Source organism: Erythrolamprus reginae, chromosome 1, assembly GCF_031021105.1.
Source record: "Erythrolamprus reginae isolate rEryReg1 chromosome 1, rEryReg1.hap1, whole genome shotgun sequence".
Lineage (NCBI taxonomy): Eukaryota > Metazoa > Chordata > Lepidosauria > Squamata > Dipsadidae > Erythrolamprus > Erythrolamprus reginae.
Window position 1 is genome coordinate 201,155,662 of NC_091950.1, and position 18,581 is coordinate 201,174,242.

At 36.6% G+C, this 18,581-nt stretch overlaps 1 protein-coding gene across 3 annotated transcripts in view; it reads right to left on the reverse strand.

Annotated features, from left to right (window-relative positions):
• COL5A2 (collagen type V alpha 2 chain) overlaps window positions 1-18,581 on the reverse strand; it is a 189,096-nt gene that overhangs the window by 11,995 nt on the left and 158,520 nt on the right. For all 3 annotated transcript variants that reach the window (XM_070731915.1, XM_070731914.1, XM_070731913.1), the window contains exons 27-48: window positions 17,689-17,787; window positions 17,552-17,605; window positions 17,388-17,441; window positions 16,556-16,609; window positions 16,266-16,319; window positions 14,734-14,778; window positions 13,600-13,698; window positions 11,538-11,645; window positions 11,259-11,312; window positions 9,835-9,888; window positions 9,672-9,725; window positions 9,047-9,100; window positions 8,719-8,826; window positions 8,574-8,627; window positions 8,336-8,389; window positions 6,753-6,914; window positions 5,634-5,741; window positions 5,021-5,128; window positions 4,187-4,240; window positions 3,145-3,252; window positions 2,410-2,463; window positions 1,216-1,323 (exon numbers count right to left, since the gene is read on the reverse strand). In XM_070731915.1, the coding sequence (XP_070588016.1) occupies window positions 1,216-1,323; window positions 2,410-2,463; window positions 3,145-3,252; window positions 4,187-4,240; window positions 5,021-5,128; window positions 5,634-5,741; window positions 6,753-6,914; window positions 8,336-8,389; window positions 8,574-8,627; window positions 8,719-8,826; window positions 9,047-9,100; window positions 9,672-9,725; window positions 9,835-9,888; window positions 11,259-11,312; window positions 11,538-11,645; window positions 13,600-13,698; window positions 14,734-14,778; window positions 16,266-16,319; window positions 16,556-16,609; window positions 17,388-17,441; window positions 17,552-17,605; window positions 17,689-17,787 (1,701 nt within the window). The remainder of the gene's footprint in view (window positions 1-1,215; window positions 1,324-2,409; window positions 2,464-3,144; window positions 3,253-4,186; window positions 4,241-5,020; window positions 5,129-5,633; window positions 5,742-6,752; window positions 6,915-8,335; window positions 8,390-8,573; window positions 8,628-8,718; window positions 8,827-9,046; window positions 9,101-9,671; window positions 9,726-9,834; window positions 9,889-11,258; window positions 11,313-11,537; window positions 11,646-13,599; window positions 13,699-14,733; window positions 14,779-16,265; window positions 16,320-16,555; window positions 16,610-17,387; window positions 17,442-17,551; window positions 17,606-17,688; window positions 17,788-18,581) is intronic.

Sequence of the window (18,581 nt, forward strand, 5' to 3'; positions counted from 1 at the left end):
CCAAGATTATTAACCACCTTGGAAAATCAGAACTCCAAATTAGAGGGAGAAGGAAGCCAACATAATAAGACTCTTCCCTATAAATCCTCATTCTCCCTATCAGAAATATTTTCCAATAAATTTCTTGTTAACAGCAAAATGATTTTGAAGACAGTCCAGATTTTAATATAGACTGGATTACAATGAAAGCAAAAGCATCAAGCAATCATTTCTGCTGTGTTATATAATGTACTGCTCCTTGCATGCAGTTGTTCTGGTTGACAGTCACTCAGCACTTTTCCTATGGCAAAAACCCACAGAAAATATTCTAAAAGATTTTAAATAAATAGCTAGTTAAAAGGAATTATTTCCCCCCTTTTCATTTCCAGATAAATACACCATTTTAAGTTTGGAGACAGGCAATTGGTCAAGGTTAATACTTTTTATGAACCATGGTGGTACAGTGGTTTGAATGCACCCAGAGGGTCATTGGTTTATGGAATTCACTTCCAGAAGAGATCATGACAGCTGTCAGCCTTGATAGCTTCAAGGCAGGGTTAGACAGATTCATGGATGCCAAGGGTATCGGTGGTTATTGAAATGGATGTCCAAGTGCTGCCTCTATGTTGGTTGAGGCAGACAGGATTCCCTTGAGTACCATTTGTTGGGAAAGGGAGGGTCTTGCCTTCTCTTTCTGCTCAAGATCCCCATGGACAATTGGTGGGCTACAGTGTGACACAGAATGCTGGACTCGATGGGCTTTGGCCTGATTCAGCATGGCTCTTCTTGTGTTCTTATGCACTACTGCAAGCTAATTCTCCTGACTGCCAGCAGTTCAGCAGTTCGATCCTGAACGGCTCAAGGTTGACTCAGCCTTCCAATCTTCTGAAGTAAAATGAGGACCTAGAGTGTTGGGAGCAAGATGCTAATTCTGTAAACCGCTTATAGAGAGCCGTAAAGCAGTGTAAAGTTGTATATACGTCTAACTGTTATTGCTATGGCCTTTTTCTTTTACAAGGCAGCTCTTTATTATGTGTGATTCTAAAAGGTGAATGAGTGTATCACCCAGAAAAGGAGTATTTCACCACAATAAATAAGGAAGCACAAGCAGAATGTAGTTGCAATATGCAACTATGCAATATGCAAGTGCAATATGATACAGTACATGCACAAAAATGGCATTTGCCAATGGAGAACTGACATAATAGTAAAACAAACATATAGATAATGTCTTACAGGAGGTCCAGGGAGACCTTGCAGGCCAGTGAAACCTCGATGACCTTTCTGTCCCCTGTCCCCTCGATCACCATTGTCACCTTTGTCACCACGAGGACCTTGGGGACCCTTAAATTAGAAAAATAAAACAAAACACAAAATAAAAATGAAACACAAAGGTACAATCTAGCTAAAAGTAAGCAGATTTCTACGCTTTTCAAATTAGGCATTAGCAGTATGTGCCATTTCTCATTGATTTCAGTGAAATAAAACTATGTACAGTGGTACCTCTACTTACAAATTTAATTCGTTCCATGACCAGGTTCTTAAGTAGAAAAGTTTGTAAGAAGAAGCAATTTTTCCCATAGGAATCAATGTAAAAGCAAACAATATGTGTGATTGGGGAAACCACAGGAGGGTGGAGGCCCTGTTTCCTCCCAGGAGATTCCTAGACAGGCCCCACAGAGGCTTCTCCCCGCCTTTTCCAGCCCTGTTTTCTCCCAGGAGATTCCTAGAGAGGTCCCATGGAGGCTTCTCCCTGCCTTTTCCGGTTACAGTTTCGGAGGCTCGGGTTTGTAAGTGGAAAATGGTTCTTGAGAAGAGGCAAAAAAATCTTGAACACCCAATTCTTATCTAGAAAAGTTCGTAAATAGAGACTTTTGTAGAGGTACCACTGTACCATCAATTCCCTAAATAAATATCTATAATAAGTATCCATAACTCCTATATGCTCTTTGGGGTTACACAACTGCAACATAATTTACTTTTTAAAAACGGCACCGTATTTCATATCATTAACGTATCTGAGTGTGTGTTGTAACATGTATTAAATAGTGCAAAGCTGTTCAAAATGCAGATTGAGAAGATATATGTTTAGATTCTAGATAAACTCCACTTATAATTGTGGATTTTTCCTATTGGTTTTAATTTCCTACACCCGTTTATGGTGTATACAAATACACATGGAAAATTTAAAATTTGCTGTGAAGAATACTTAAGAATGTTTATCTTCTACCTGGAACTAGATACAGTATGGGTGAATCTAACACGAATAATAAATGTATTGTAATTGTTACTTTATTTTTCATGAGCTTCAGTTACACTGAGCTCTAAAATACAGATATACATTGTATTTTTGAATTTATTTTTAACCAAAAGTACAACTATTTTTCAAAGAATTAAGTTGTTTATTAAAAGAAAATGTAAAAAACATACGTGTAAACCTCGTTTTCCAGCACGGCCAGGAGGACCTACTGGGCCTCGTGAACCCTGCAATGAAATGACAATGTTGTTTTAGATAATTTTAGATAATGAAATTTATTGAACAAACACTTTCAGGGACTTGAAGTTATACATTCCCTTGTTGTTTGTAACAGAATGAAAAAGTCAATTTCAGCTAGAGGTTGATGAAAATAAAGTTTTTTATTTATTAAACGCATTTATATGGCTGCTCATTTCACAAAATTTGACTCAGGGTGGCATACAACCAACAGTATCACAACTATTAAAAACACTTCTTTAAAAAGTTTAAAATCCAGATTGCCATAGAATATCAATCTCCAAGGTTGATGCTGAGTTGAGAGATCTTAAGATTGATTCACAGAAGGGATTCAGGGAACTGAGAAACTATGCCTTACACTTAAAGCATTCATTCATTTAGCATTTTAATTACAGATCTGCTTTATATCGGATATTCATAAAGGTACATTAGAGCTTGGCAAATGACACATTTAGGCCATCTAGGAATCTGCAGCAGCAAATTTACTAGTCAATAAAATATTACTTAACTCAGAAACATTAATAGACATTCATCAGCCAACTCATTTCATGGTCAGAATTCATCTTTCATGATATATGTCTTAAGAAGGATAAATGATAATAGGAACTTGATTGTATGATCAAGGTTCTGTCAATGAAATGCAAATAATATAAGGGGACAGCTATACTTACTGTTTCACCTCTTTGTCCTGCATCCCCTTGAGATCCCACTGGTCCTGGGGTACCTGGAATACCCGGAGAACCAGGAAGTCCTGCAGGTCCAGGCTCACCACGATCACCCTACAACAAATACCATTCCAATTCTACAATCAGACAGAGATCATTTCCAAGTGCAGACAAAATTAGGCATTTTTTTCTATTATACCAATATTAATGAACTGCTACTATGTACTACAAATAGCTGGGATGGATGAGCAGAAAGCCATAAGATAAACCAGTGGTGGGATTAAAAAAATAAACTATTGGTTTCTAATGGGCATAGCTTGGTGGGCATTGTGTGGTTTGGTGGGTGTGGCCTGGTAGGCATGGCAGGGGAAGGATACTATAAAATCTCCATTTTCCTTGACACATAGGAGCTATTCTTCCCTAATGAGTGTTTATGAGGAACATTTTTACTCTGAGGGAAAGAATGTGGGAATATTAGATTTGGGTTTCAAAACCTATCAGTCAATGTTTGTTTGCTTGTTTGTTTGTTTGTTTGTTTGTTTATTCATTCATTCATTCATTCATTCAATCAATCAATCAATCAATCAATCAATCAATCAATCAAATATCTAGGCCACCCCTCTCCAGGGGACTCATGTTATTATAAAGCATGTTGATTGTTACTGTCATAATATTTTAAGTGTCAAGTTTTTCTGTCTATACCACTCTGAGCAATTGGGAGTAGAGAGGCATCTTTAATAACAATAATGGTAACAATGTTTTATTGCAGGCGTCACTTTGCTAACTTAGCTTAGGTCCCAACATATTGTATGGCACATGGTGAATTATAATGTTTTTACTCTTGTCCATACTAAAATTATACTCATGAAGACCCAAAACAAATAGACTAGACACATTTATATTTCTGTGGAATGTTTTTTTTTAAACATTCATCCTTATTAAGAGTTCTGGGGATTTTTCTTAAAGATTGAAATATAAAGGGTAATATAAGAGTCTAAATCAACAAGAAAACAACAGCTTTATTCTCTGAAATTTCAAACTTGCTTACCCTTTCTCCAACAGCTCCATCTCGCCCAGGAGTGCCATCATTACCAGCAGGACCCTAAGTTAAATCAGAAATGGAAAAGTGGATTAAGTGTGACATCAGATTTATCCTAAAATAATATTTTATACATGGAATTTACAAAATAATTACAGATATATAAGAGGAAACATCAATGATCAAAGTTAAGGTGTGTTGATAATATTGATAATATTCATATTGTTATGTTATGAAAATTCAGCAATATTTTTAGTTGCATTTTTGAACCAACTAGATTATAATACCAATAGAGAATGGCTTACAAAACTTGCCATTATTATACTGGTCTCTTGTTCAAGCTCCTAAATTTTATAACCTAGGTAATGAATGGGCAACAGGTGGCCTTCAGCTGAATTTTGAAGCTCGACTATTAGAGAACATTGAAAACCTTCAGTAGTATCTCTATGCATTTTTCCTTCAGTCAAAAATGAAAGAGAGGAAAAACTGAATGCCAGAAAGATGGGGAGAAATAATGTATCAGAAAAGAGAATAGAAGGTACCAGCCACTTTTAGCTCTTCCCTACTAAATTTCCTTTAGTTCCACCAACAGTGAGGCTTCTAACATACTACCCTCCCCCATTCTACTGAGACACTTCTAGTAGGAAAAAACTGTCCATATCTGGGACAGAATTTCTTAAGTATCAATGTGATAAAATTATGTTTTTGTTGAAAGAATATCAGTTTGGGAAATGTATATATTTCACATATATATATGTATATATATATATCACAGCAGTTATTTGAGTCTATAATGTTGTTAATGTATTCTTATGTCAAAACTGCCTATGAAAAACCACTTACCTCTGGCCCTGCTTCACCCACCGGTCCAGAAGCACCTGGAGGACCAATAGGCCCAGAAGGACCCTTGTCCCCTGTTGGTCCAGTTGGACCTTGTTTTCCAGGAGTTCCCTGGCATGAAAAGAGAGACCATGTCAATGATTAAAACCATTTGATGATTGTTATGTATAGTTTAAATGGGGCTCAATCATAGCTATGTTCTTACAGCCCTATAACAGAATAAAAGAGTTGGATGGGAGCTTGGGGGTCTTCTAGTCCAACCTTCCTGTTCAAGCAGGAGACCCATACTATTCAAGACAATTGGCTGTCCTTATTAAAAGGCCCAAAGTGATGGAGCACTCATAACATCTGAAGGCACGTTGTAATACTGGTTAATTGTCCTCACTGTTGAGAAGTTTCTCCTTAATTCCAAGTTGTTTCTCTCTTTGATTAGTTTCCAACCATTATTTCTTGTCTTGCCTTCTGGTGCTTTGGAAAATAGGTTGAGTCCCCTCTTTTTTTTGGCAGCCTCTCAAATACTGGGATACTGTTCTCATATCACCCTCAGTCCTTCTTTTCACTGGAGCTGAACAGAGTTGGGTGCATGGTCAAAAATGCCAGTTGTGGCAATACTCACTGCAGACCCTGGCAGACCAGGCATGCCCCTTTCTCCACGCTGGCCAGGCATTCCCACAATACCTCTCTGTCCAGTAGTTCCAGATGGACCTGGGGGGCCATCAGGGCCCTGGAATATACAAGTAACAAATTGGATTACTTAGCAACCTCTAACATTTACATTTACATTTACAGGGCATCATAGTTTAGCATTTGAACTAATCGGGAAATAGCAAAGATAAGAAAATCTGATGCCACTGAAAGCTTCAGCTGTTTTTTGTTCTCTTGCTTTAAAATAAGCAGTTTAGGAGGAAAATAATTGAAGATTAAAGGCTCAATAACCCTTAGCATTTTGAGTTGAAATCAAGGCTTCTTTCTACTCTTTCCCAAAGAGCAGGGCTACTGTATCTTGGCTGAAAGAAATCCAGACAACCATCTAGAGAGCAGCAAAGAAATACAAGCTCTAACACTCTGCTGCTATCCTGGGCCTATCCAGAGTTTGTCTGCTCAGGTATAGTAACCCTCCAAGCATTTGTGGGTTACAACAAAGAACATTATTTCCTTTAGGTTCAATGCAGAATCTTCATTTTAAAAACGGCCTGGGGGAACAAGTGAATTAGAATGGATGAAAGAGAAAAAAGTGCAAAACAAAAAAGCAGAGAAGAATTAGAAGCATTAGGAAATAAAAAAAGGGCAGCCATGTCACAGAATAGAAATATCACCATAAGAATATATTCTTATAGGCTTTGTAACCCCTGATGATGAGATAATTTTGATACACTTCTAAAGGTATATGAATAACTAGATTTGTGGGGGATGACGACCCAAGAAATAGTTTAGAATGGAAAGTTTCCTTATTTCATTTGTGTTAAATTCTCACCAATAAAGATTGGAGTCACAGCAAAGGTTCAGCACCTTTATTTAGTCCCTAGCTGTAGTGAGTGCAGAATGTCTGCCGGCTCCAAGCAAGCCATTTCTAAAGTGTTTGCTTGGAGGCGGCTGGCCACTGACATGCATTCAAAATTCCCCCACTTACTGCTCAACCAATCAGTTAGTTATATGTAAATACTGACGTATCTCAATAGGTAACAATTTGCAAACATAAGCTTTTCTCTCCTTCCCAGTCTCTCCCTCTACTTACATGTTGTCCATCTTCTCCTGAGTCTCCTTTGTCTCCTGGGCTGCCAGCTGGTCCTGCTGGGCCTCTATCTCCTACTCGACCATGACCACCAGGATCTCCACGAACACCTGGAGGGCCTTCTTTGCCTGGTTCACCAAGAGGCCCAACTGGACCAGGAGCTCCCTGAAAAAAAGAAGCTTCTGTTAGAAACAGACTGGTCAGTGATACGATTTCTTTTCTTTATTGCATTTATGTCTGCTCCAGAGCATAGCTAGGATGCTTCCTATTTAATCAGTAATCTTTCATTCTTCCACTGATCACTTCCAAACCTAATCAAAGACTTAGAAAAAAGTATCATATATTTTTAAGTTTTCTTCATCTTGCTTTTCTAAGAAATAGTCATGTTGCCTATATTACATGTATTGAAAACATTGTAGATTGCCCTTAGATTATTGTCAAATACTCCCTAATTATTAAATACAACTCTGTGTATGACCCCAATACTGTAAATAATTTTAATCTTTTTTTAAAAAAATGGATTTTAATATTATTGTTTCTTATCCTTTTCCCAAAATATTCTCAATCAGGTCAAAAACCACAATAAAGATTCAATTACTTACTACTCAATATGACAATACACATAGGACATTTTTTCCCTTAAGACGCAAGATAGTCCTTAAAGTTTTAGAGTTCCAATAATCTTTTTGTATAGTCTTGAGCTAGGTGAAAAGAATTCATCCAACCTTTAAATATAGTGTTTCATTAACTCAAACTAGAATTTCCTTCCAAATGAAATAGCATTTTAGCAATATCTATCTTACAAGAAATGTATTGTGCAGCATTATCTCTATCCATAAACTACAGAGTGTAACATCTTTATTGGTATTAATACTGGTATCGTCTTTTCCCCTAAGAGCATATACAAAGAGAGTTAAAAATCTGGCAGTGGTTTGTCACAGTGTTGCAAATGAAACTCTAGCCCAGTTGTGACACCATGATCATCAACTTACAGGTATCTACCCACCATCTGTGGATGCCCATGTTTCTACCCTTTTAGTCTTATGATAATCCTGCACTGAGCAACAATAACTGAGTGACAATTACGTGGCCCAGTAGTTCTCAATCTCACCATGGACCCCCTTTAAATAACTTTTGTGGCCATGGACCATATCCACAGACCTCCAAGACTTAATTTTTTAATCATAACATTTCTTCAAGTCTTCATTGACCTCACAAACTCCATGGTGTCCACAGACCATAGGTTGAGAACCACTGACTTGGCCTAAGGCACCAGCAGAGCAATAGTGGAGAAACCTTTTCCATATAATTCATAATCTGCTATAACACATTGACATAACATCTCAAGGGTTGGAAACATGCAATGCTGAATCTCTAGCCCCAACCTTCCCCATCTATTTTTTGGCATTGATGTACACTGAGAGCATATACACCAAAGACAAATTCCTTGTGTGTCCAATCAAACTTAACCAATAAAGAATTCTATTTAAAAAATAATTTGATCTTTGATATGTTTGCATTGTTTTACAATACTTTTTAAAAATAAAATCCTTACAGTAATATATCTAATTAAATGTCTAACGTACTGTAGGTCCTGGGGGTCCAACTCTTCCAGCAGATCCAGGAAAACCTGTAGCACCCTAGAAATAAACAAACATACATGGGACCCAGCAAATATTAATATGTATGTTGACAAGCCTTCTTATTGTATAAAAACTTAAACATCATGTCTGAAACATATAAGGGTGCTAAGAAAGTTATAGACATCCCAATCAAAATAAAAGCTAGAACTTTACTCATAGGAACTTTGCTCAATCAACTTACAGGGGGTCCTTTTGTACCACGGCCTCCTTTGAGTCCATGAACCCCAGGAGGACCCTAAATAGAAATAAGGAAAAGACAATTAATATTCATCTGCTGCACCAAATGATGGGAAGCAGAGTTTTATTTCAATGAGATTTTTACTTACTGGTGGACCATGAGAACCTGAAAGACCTTGAGGTCCTGGGGATCCAGCATCTCCTTTCTGCCCAGGTTCCCCAGGTTCACCTTTCACACCAGGTTGACCATCAGGGCCCTAGAAACATACGGGGAAATGACCAATCTGGTTATTTCATCTATTCCAAGCCTATGTAATGAATGTTATTTTTAACTGATTAAAATGTTATTTTTTTTAAAAAAAGGTCCAGCTTACGCCTCATGTTTAAGAACCTTGAAACATAGTTCTCCTTCTCTGAAATCACAGGTTCAAAAAAGGAAAGAAAGAAAAAAAGAAATAGTTCAAAGAAACTACACACCTGAGGGCCAGCAAATCCAACAGGGCCAGTTGGGCCATTTTCACCACGGGAACCCTAACAGGAAAAATAAAAGAAAGAAAGTGGATTCCAAAAGAATGTTAAAAACATATGATTTTTGATATTTTTTATGATGTAGCTTCAGTAATTCATGATTTATTTTGATAAAAAAATAAGGTGGTTGAATGCTTGATGCTATATAGAATGTGTTTTGTGAAGCGATTAATAAACAAGCACATACTGTACATATGTAGATGATCTCATTAATATATTTTAAAAGTTTCCATCAACATCACCATTACTGGAATTCTATAAATCCTATAACAGGAAATCGGACTTGTCCCAAAAATATATGGTATTTAGAATTATGATGATTTAATATATGATTTAATTGATGCAAACTATCTGATATTTTAAAAATATTATATAGTTACATTCAAAATGCTATGTTCTTTTATAAATTGATAGGCAGCCATTATTTTTTTCAATTAGCAGTTTTATGGAAAGAAAGAAGAGAAAGGGAGAATGAATGAGTGGTAAACAGAAAAGCAGTGGAAAAAATGTAATTGTGCATAATAACAATACCATCATCCAACTTATGAAAATACAGACGTGATTATTTACTTACAGGATTTCCACGAGAGCCTGCAGGGCCAACTAAACCTCGAGGACCAGGTTCACCCTTAAATTTAAAAAAAGCTATGAGATATTATCATACATCGTCCTGACGAGTTGTACTATAACATAATAATAAACACACTGTATAGTTGATAGTTCTACGAACAGTTTACCTTTTCACCAGCCGGACCTGCAGGGCCATTTGGACCTAATGAACCTGGGAGTCCCTAGGAAGTAATCATAATTCCAGTAAGACAAGCAATCTTTCATGGTTTATACAAGCTCTTTTTTTTTATTACTTTTTTACTTTCTTCAGAAAAGAAAGCCATGTTGGTCCCTTTAAATTTATGAGGTTAGGCGAGAAGAAAAGCTAAGAACTGTAATAAATCAGAACAAAAGTTTATTTGGAATGGAATTTGGTGCCTTCAAACATTTATAGCATGTGAGCTGCTCCCACAAATCAGTTCTGGTTTATTATTATTATTATTATTATTATTATTATTATTATTATTATTAATTAGATTTGTATGCTGCCCCTATCCAAAGACTTGGGGGGGCTCACAACAGCAAAACAGTACATATCCAATAGTTAAAAACAATTTAAATCCCTTAATATAAAAAACAATCATACATCTCAAACAAACCATACATAAAACGGAAACGGCCCAGGGGAATCAATTTCCCCATGCCTGATGGCAGAGGTGGGTTTTAAGGAGTTTGCGAAAGGCAAGGAGGGTCGGGGCAATCCTAAGCTCCAGGGGGAGTTGATTTGAGGGGGTTGGGGCTGCCACAGAGAAGGCTTTTCCCTGGGTCCCGCCAGACGACATTGTTTCATCAATGGGACCCAGAGAAACCGGTCGCTGGGATTCGTGTGGCAGAAGGCGGTCCCGGAGATTTTATTTATTTATTTATTAGATTTGTATGCCGATGCCATGAAGGGCTTTAAAAGTCATAACCAACACTTTGAATTGTGACCGGAAACTGATTGGCAACCAATGCAGACTGTGCCGTGTTGGTGTAACATGGGCATATCTGGGAAAACCCATGATTGCTCTCGCAACTGCATTCTGCACGATCTGAAGTTTCTGAACACTCTTCAAAGGTAGCCCCATGTAGAGAACATTACAGTAGTCGAACATCAAGGTGACATTTTATACTAACATTTGATCCCAAAAATATGCTGCAATACACTATCAGTCGAGGGTAAAGATTCATTCTCTGAGCTTTGGGGCTGGTTTCTGAATGTTTCATTACCTGGTTCCAAACCTGACCTGATGTAATCTCCTTATCACAAGACCCATCACAAGATTCACTGATGACTCACAGCTGACCCATCATAAGACCCTCACTTGATATACCCACACCTGAAGCCATTATAAACAGAAAGACACTGATACTAACATTCAATAAACTCCATTGAAGATGTTACCTAGACTGGTAACTAAATGTTTGGAAATCAACCCACAAGCTCAGAGAACACACCTCCACCCTCATCCTACATCCAAGCTACAGATATTCACCACTATTGCAACCTCTTAGTTATAATCTCTCATTAAGACCCAGCACTATTAACAGAAAAAGAAGACTTTCCACTTACTCTGGCCCCATCATTGCCAGCTGTGCCTTCGCCTCCTTTTTCTCCTATGCTGCCCTGAAAAAAGCATAAGGAAAACTCAAGTCACTTACAAATAGTTATATATATATATATATATATATATATATATATATATATATATATATATATATATATATATATATATATATATATATATATATATTATATAAATAGTTATATAAAGATGTAAAGTTATGTAGAAAAGAAAAGAAAAATCCTCCTACAGAAAAGAGAAGTCATGGGCATTTCTTAAAAGCTTACCCGATCGCCCTTGGGGCCAGGTGTTCCGGCCAGGCCTCTCTCTCCAGGCATTCCCTGAAGACCAGGTGGGCCTTGGTCTCCTGCTGCTCCTGAAGGGCCTGGATTTCCCTGAAACAAAAGGAAAAGCAAGTTAAAGGGAAGGAGATAACTTTGGGGAAAGGAACCAATTGGTGGTCCTGCCTGTCTCTCTGTCTATCTATTGGACAGACCCTCCTTCCATTAAGGTGGGTGCATTTCCCCATCTCCAGAACACATGTCCTGTTTGGATGTACCATAAGGTACATCCAAATGTGGACGTACCACATTTCTTCTAAATTGAAAAATAGCTCAGATTTCTTCAGCTTGTGAGCCATCAAAATGCAGCTCATCAGCCATAAATACCATTGCAATGTTTTGTTGTCTGAATGTGTCGTTCAGCCAGAGCTATTTCAGAATGGATCTCAAATAGATCTATCTCCTAAAACCTGAAAGGTGTCAAAAATGTTGTAAGTTCATATAATTCAGGATCACAAGCCTCATTTGTTTGTCCATGTATGCATAAATGTGAGTTCTTTCTCTTCATTTTAGCCCTTTTATTATCAAAATAAAATTGGGAACAAATGTAATATGAAATAAATCCACAGGAAAACAGTTGTAATCAGGGACGGGTTCCTCACGGTTTGGAGAAGTTCACCCAAATCAGTAGCAACCCGCTGGTAATGTCATGATGATGTCACCAAATTGGATCAATTGGTGCTGGTCCATGGGCGCTGCCATCTTTTTGCTTGAATTCTTTTTGAATTTTGAACATGCTCCTTCTGAGCATGCATAAAAGCTGAGTTCCAGCACTGTGAATGTGGTTTTTTCACCTTTCGTTTTTTTTCCAGATTTTTGTTACTTTGCATGAGGCATAGGAGGGAGCAAACAGCAGCGAACCCACCCCTAGTTGTAATACATCTAATTACCATCACTTATATAATCTGATTGATATATTATTTAGAGACACTCTATTTTGATTAATGCATGTTTTCCATATTAGTAAATAAACAAAAAACCCTAGTTTTGCCTTATTCCTCTCTTATATGCTGCTTTTCCTTATAGCAACTGGACTTATTTCTTTTCTGAAATGCAATCTTCATGATATGATTAAACTGAAACAGTTCCTCCAGAACTAGTAGAGCTTAACCTCTAAGTAGCATAACTGCATGGTCTGCATGTAGTTGGATCTTTATTGCTCTACAAACCTTTTAAGACAGAAAAAGAGTGAAACCAGTCTTGGTGTCATCCCAGCTTGATTAGTGAATTTATTTGACCTACACATATGCTAAGTACTATTTTCTACTCTCTAGATCACAGATCTACAACCTTGGCAACTTTAGGACTTCAACTCCCAGAATTAATTATTAAATGAAATTAATAGATAACATTAAAATGAACTTATCAACAATCTTAAAATATGAGATCCACAATGACCCTAAACTATACAAAAATGATTCATTGTAATTACTAATTTGTGGGAGCATCTAATTAGAAATTCCAGATTTGTTGGCTAATCTAGGAAGATAGAAAAACATTCCAGAGAAAGACTATGGCAAGCCACTTTTCTAACATTGCCCAGAACAAAAAAAACCCTTCATGCTGCAGTAGCCAGGAGTCAAGCTCATTTTAAGATGGTCCATATCTCTATTTTACTACTTGATTGGATGAATAAGCATTCTTCTGCATTATTCACTCTCTCTCTCTATGGAGACAAATGGTGTGTGCAGACATGCATACCCACAGGGGTGGGTTCTAACTTACCCTACCGCCAGTTTGCTTCCAAAAAAAATTTAAAAAACCCATAACCAAGATGTTGACACATGTGCAGTGCTAGAAATTCAGCTTCTGCGCGTGTTCAGAAGGGGAAAAAAAACAGAAAAAAAATCATTTAAAAAAAAAAAAGACAGCAGTGTCTACAGACCAGCACCGCCCAAACTGATTCGGTGATGTCACCAACAGGTTGCTGCTGGTTTGGGTGAACCAATCCAAACCGGGAGGAACTCACCTCTGATACCCACATATAGTATATATGAGCACTGCTTACCTTTGGACCATCAGGACCTTGACCTCCAGCCATACCCTTTTCCCCCTGAAGACCAGGTGATCCTGGGTTTCCTCTTTCACCTGGATGGCCACGTTCTCCCTGGAAGTAGCATTTAAAATAATTTAGTGATGATAAGTGTAGTTCCATCAAACAAGAGATAATTCATTCCATATAGAAATTAATTTTACCAAAAAATGTTGAAAGATGAACCTGCTGACATTGGCAACATTTTTTCAAACAGAATATTAAAAAACTGTCCTTCCTCTTTAAGGGATACTGTTCTGATGTCCTTTTTATATTTTGAATTTAATAAAATTGAATTTAAACTTTAACCAAAATGGCCAGCTACGTTATGGATCAAAATATTGGAAAGCAGGTTGCCTGGAGAGGCTATCTCTGCAGATTTTGTACATTTCATATAAACCTAACAGTTTCCCCTAACTGCTATAAGTTGTACTCATTAAACACACCACACGGTTGTAGATATTGTTGGGTGTCTTCCAATTAACTTTCATCTCTAGAGCTAAGTGGGTCTGCATCAAGCTAGTACCTGAATGGCAAGTTCTTGCGGGACCAGTGCGATTTTGCTGCTGCGCCGGTGGAGGTAGCAAAATCGTGCATGGAGTAGCAGGTAAAACCTTGCCAAAACACGGGCGCAGTTTTGCTACCTCCACAGGTGCAGCAGCTCCCGCAATAATTTACGAGCCGCGGCGGCGAGTGCAACTTAGCATTCCGTCTCGTAGCCCATCGTTGAATATAAGCTAAGCATACCAATTAATAAACAGCTAACAGCTAATCGATTAATAAATGGCTAACACAGAGAGTTCTAGAATCTGTGACAAAATAGAGTCCCACTGAAATGAAAAATCAAAGATTCAAAATATGTCAGAAACCTAACATTGCACATGGACCTTTTTGTTTGTTTGTTTGTTTGTTTGTTTGTTTGTTTGTTTGTTTGTTTTGCCTATCTGAGCTATATAGTAATGAGTTCAAACTTTAATATATGCAACTTGCCTCTTCTGGATTTCTGCAGCTCACTATTATAATACACACGGTTGTTTTTCTTCTAAAATTAATTTTAAAAGTATTCTGAACATTTTCTCTGAAAAGTCATTATTAAGAAATCAAACTCACCCTTGGACCTAAGGGACCTAGAGCTCCGGGATCACCAGGAACACCCTAAGACAATTATTAAAAAGAGAGATGAATTATTGTTAACTACATACAGAGAGATGAAGAGAGAGAATTAGGGACTAGTTATTGGTGATTTTAAAAAGCTGTGGGTTCTTCTCACTATATTTATCTTCATAAATGCTGTATGAGACCAAGTACACTGGCAACCTGCAAACAGATATCCCTTAGTTAGGAAAAGGAATTGCAATGGATAGGGAAAGAAAGGTACAATCACAGATAGATTTTTATTGGCCAAGTGTGATTGGACACACAAGGAATTTGTCTTATTGCACATGCTCTCAGTGTACATACAGAAAAGATAAATTTGTCAAGAATCATAAGGTACAACACATAATGACAGTCCAGGTACATATAAGCAATCAAATAATTAGCAACCAGTCAATATAAATTGTGAGGATACAAACCACAACGTTATAGTCATACAATCATTTGTGGGAGGAGATGGGTGATGGGAACAAAAAAGTCAGATTTTGCAGCCTAATCTAGATGAAAATGAACAAAATTTCACAAAATCGGGGGTGGGATTTGATGAGCAAAATAAACAAATAAGCATTATTATTTTCACTTCAATTTTCATTTCATTGTGTTCAGAAATGTTCAAATTAGTATACTAGTGAAAAAAGTATGCAAAAAGAGCTAGAACCAACCTTTTTATACTCCAGGTCTAAAAGGACCCGGAGGGTAACAAATGTATATTAAATGAGAGGAGGGTACCAGAGTTAAGGCTTTCATTATTAATAACCAGTATGGTATTTTCAGATAGTGTTTCAATTTTATCTTTTCCCACACTGCATGCAAAGAATTCCTCATACAATATCTCTGCATTCAAAAGTGAAATTGGTCTATAATTTTTAATTTTCTGTAGGTATAATTATGTATAGCTTGTTATGATTTATAATATATGTATGGATGTATATGTGGAGAAAAATAAAAAAATAAAAAGAATTCAGCAATTGGAGTGTCATAGTACCAAGGAAATAGGAAGTTAAATAAGTAGTTAGATTTAAAAGACCAATAAAAATGCCTTCTGATTGATAGAAGGGAGGGAGAGAGGGAGGGAGGGAGGAAGGAAGGAAGGAAGGAAGGAAGGAAGGAAGGAAGGAAGGAAGGAAGGAAGGAAGGAATTTTCTATAATTGTGAGGACAAAACATCTTGACATTTCAGATTTTTAATTGCATTTACTGCTTTTTGTCATCAATCTGGTACATGTTGTACACATCTGATATGCCCCTTTCCCCCAAAGAAAATATATATTCTCTCAAAAGCATCACAAGTTGTTGTGATTCACAACGTCTGAGGGGAAAAACAGCTGTAGAAATATTTATTTTATTTCATTTCTATGCTGCCCTCTTACTGATAAAGTGACTCCAAGTGGCTTAAACTATAATAAATTAATAGTGTTAAAAAATTAAAGGAATAGTTTAAAATAGGTACAATGATTCAACCAAACAAAACTATTATAAAACAGTTACCTGATCACCTGGTTTTCCCCCTTCTCCTGGAGGGCCTGGGGTACCGGGTAAACCCTATAGGGAAATAAATAAACCAAAAGCAAATCACCTCGTCAGCATATCTTGGGCCATATGTTGGAAATACTGCTTCAGTGGTATTTTAATATGAGCACTAAAAGTATTCATAAATATTCCAAAAACATGGTGGTCATTACTTTGGCAGTTATTTTATTAAATTTGTTTTATTCAAAATAACAACAGCCCAGATGCCCTTGGATGACATATCAAAAACTGATTTCAAAAAGACTCACCTGAAAGCCTGTGGGACCTGGAGGACCTAGTTCTCCTCTTTCTCCTGCAGGTCCCTACATAAACAGATGTTTTAAAAATGATTTCACATGGTACCATGACAACTTAATAATACATGTTTCAATATCTTGATGCAATAATAGGAAGATATTGTTCTTTTGTTATTGTTCCTCCAAACCTAATGCAATTTGGCTGATAAAACAAGCTGCTATTATTTATGTAGAGTTAAAAAGTTAATTTGACTTATTGCTTTATTTATTCAGATAGTTTTCTCTTTGAATCTATATTTTAGATATTCAGTTGTTATGACAAGCAATTAGGAATGTTTTTCCTTTTCTCTAAATCTATTTTTAATGCATTAGCAGTTAATAGAACAAATAAAATAAACTATCTGGGTTGCCAGCATCAATGTCCTATATTTCTGTTAAAAAAATAATGAATGTATCTTTTTCAATGTTTCAGTGAAGGAGAGGGAATGTTCCTTTTCATCGTTTTCGTAATATGTATGCTGTAACATATGTGCCAATTCAAATGAATGAAATGAAGATTTGTTTGACAAAAGAACTGAATAACTGATATTTTGCCTTTGTATTTCAGCAATGTGTATTATCCTCCAATAGTTCACTAACCCATCATGAAATATATCTCACCTTTCCTTCTTCCTGCTACCATGCCTTTTAAAAAATGAGTTTACCAAACAACTGATCATTCATTTATAAGAATGTGCAGAATAAACAGGACTCTTATTCTGTTGGAATTTCAGTACTATTCAATATTAATTTACTATTCAATTAATTAATTCTTTCATACCAAAAATGTTCAGATAGAACTTACATGGGGCCCAACAGGACCAGCGGGACCAACTTCACCATCTTTTCCAGGTGCTCCCTAAAATGGTATAATAAATAAAGTTGATCAAGGTGACATATACATGTATAAACTCACGCACTATAAATGCTTTGGCTTAGAACTTTCTAACAAAAAACAATTATACTTACCCTCTGCCCTGAGACACCAGCATTTCCTGCTTCTCCAGGTTTTCCAGGATCCCCCTATTTAAATATATTATTAATATATTATCAATAATATTATATAACTTGGTAAATATGGTTCACCTCGGAAGCACAATACTTACACTGCTTCCTTTTGGTCCAGGAAGACCCATGCTGCCTGGTTGGCCTCTAATTCCAATTGGACCTGCAGGGCCTGGCCGACCATCTTCTCCTGGAGCCCCCTAAGGAAACATCAAGTATTTAATCTCGTGTAAGTGTATCTGTGTCTGCGTTAAAACTGGTTGCAGAATTATCAATGCAGGATACAAACACATTAATGTGAGATCTTTCTGGAAATTAAAATAGAAAGATGGAAATATGTATCACAAAATGGCTACTTTGTTTAGCATTTCAAATTTTTATTAGTCCATGGCTGTAAAACATTACCAGAATAATAATCCCAAATACTATTAATTTCAATTAAAGGTTATATGAATAAGACACTAATTACCCAGCTCCACTCCCTCCATTTTAGGAAAATAAGGATAAGACTAGGAAGAGCCCTTTGAATTATTCCAGCTCTACATACCATGTCATTTATGTATTTTATATAAGAGCCATGGTGACACAGTAGTTAGAATGAAGTACTGCAGGATGTATCTGCTGATCATCAGCTGCCAGCAGTTTCACAGATCAAATCTCACCAGGCTCAAGGTTGACTCATCCTTGTGCAGTTGGTAAAATTAGAACCCAGATTGTTTGGGATAATATGTTCACTATGTAAATCACTTAGATAGGGTTAGAAAGCACTGTGAAGCAGTATATAAGTCTAAGTGGTATTGCTATTGTTAACTTAACAGCATGTGTTTTTATTCTAAAATTTAAGGTTTTATTCTAATTTATTCTAAATTTAAATGCTTCTCAGAACTGCAAAAAAGATTAAAACTATTCACAGTAAATTACTGTTCCTATTACTATATTGACATCATTGTTCTAATACTGATTAATTATTTCTAATATTTTTGGACTGTAATCA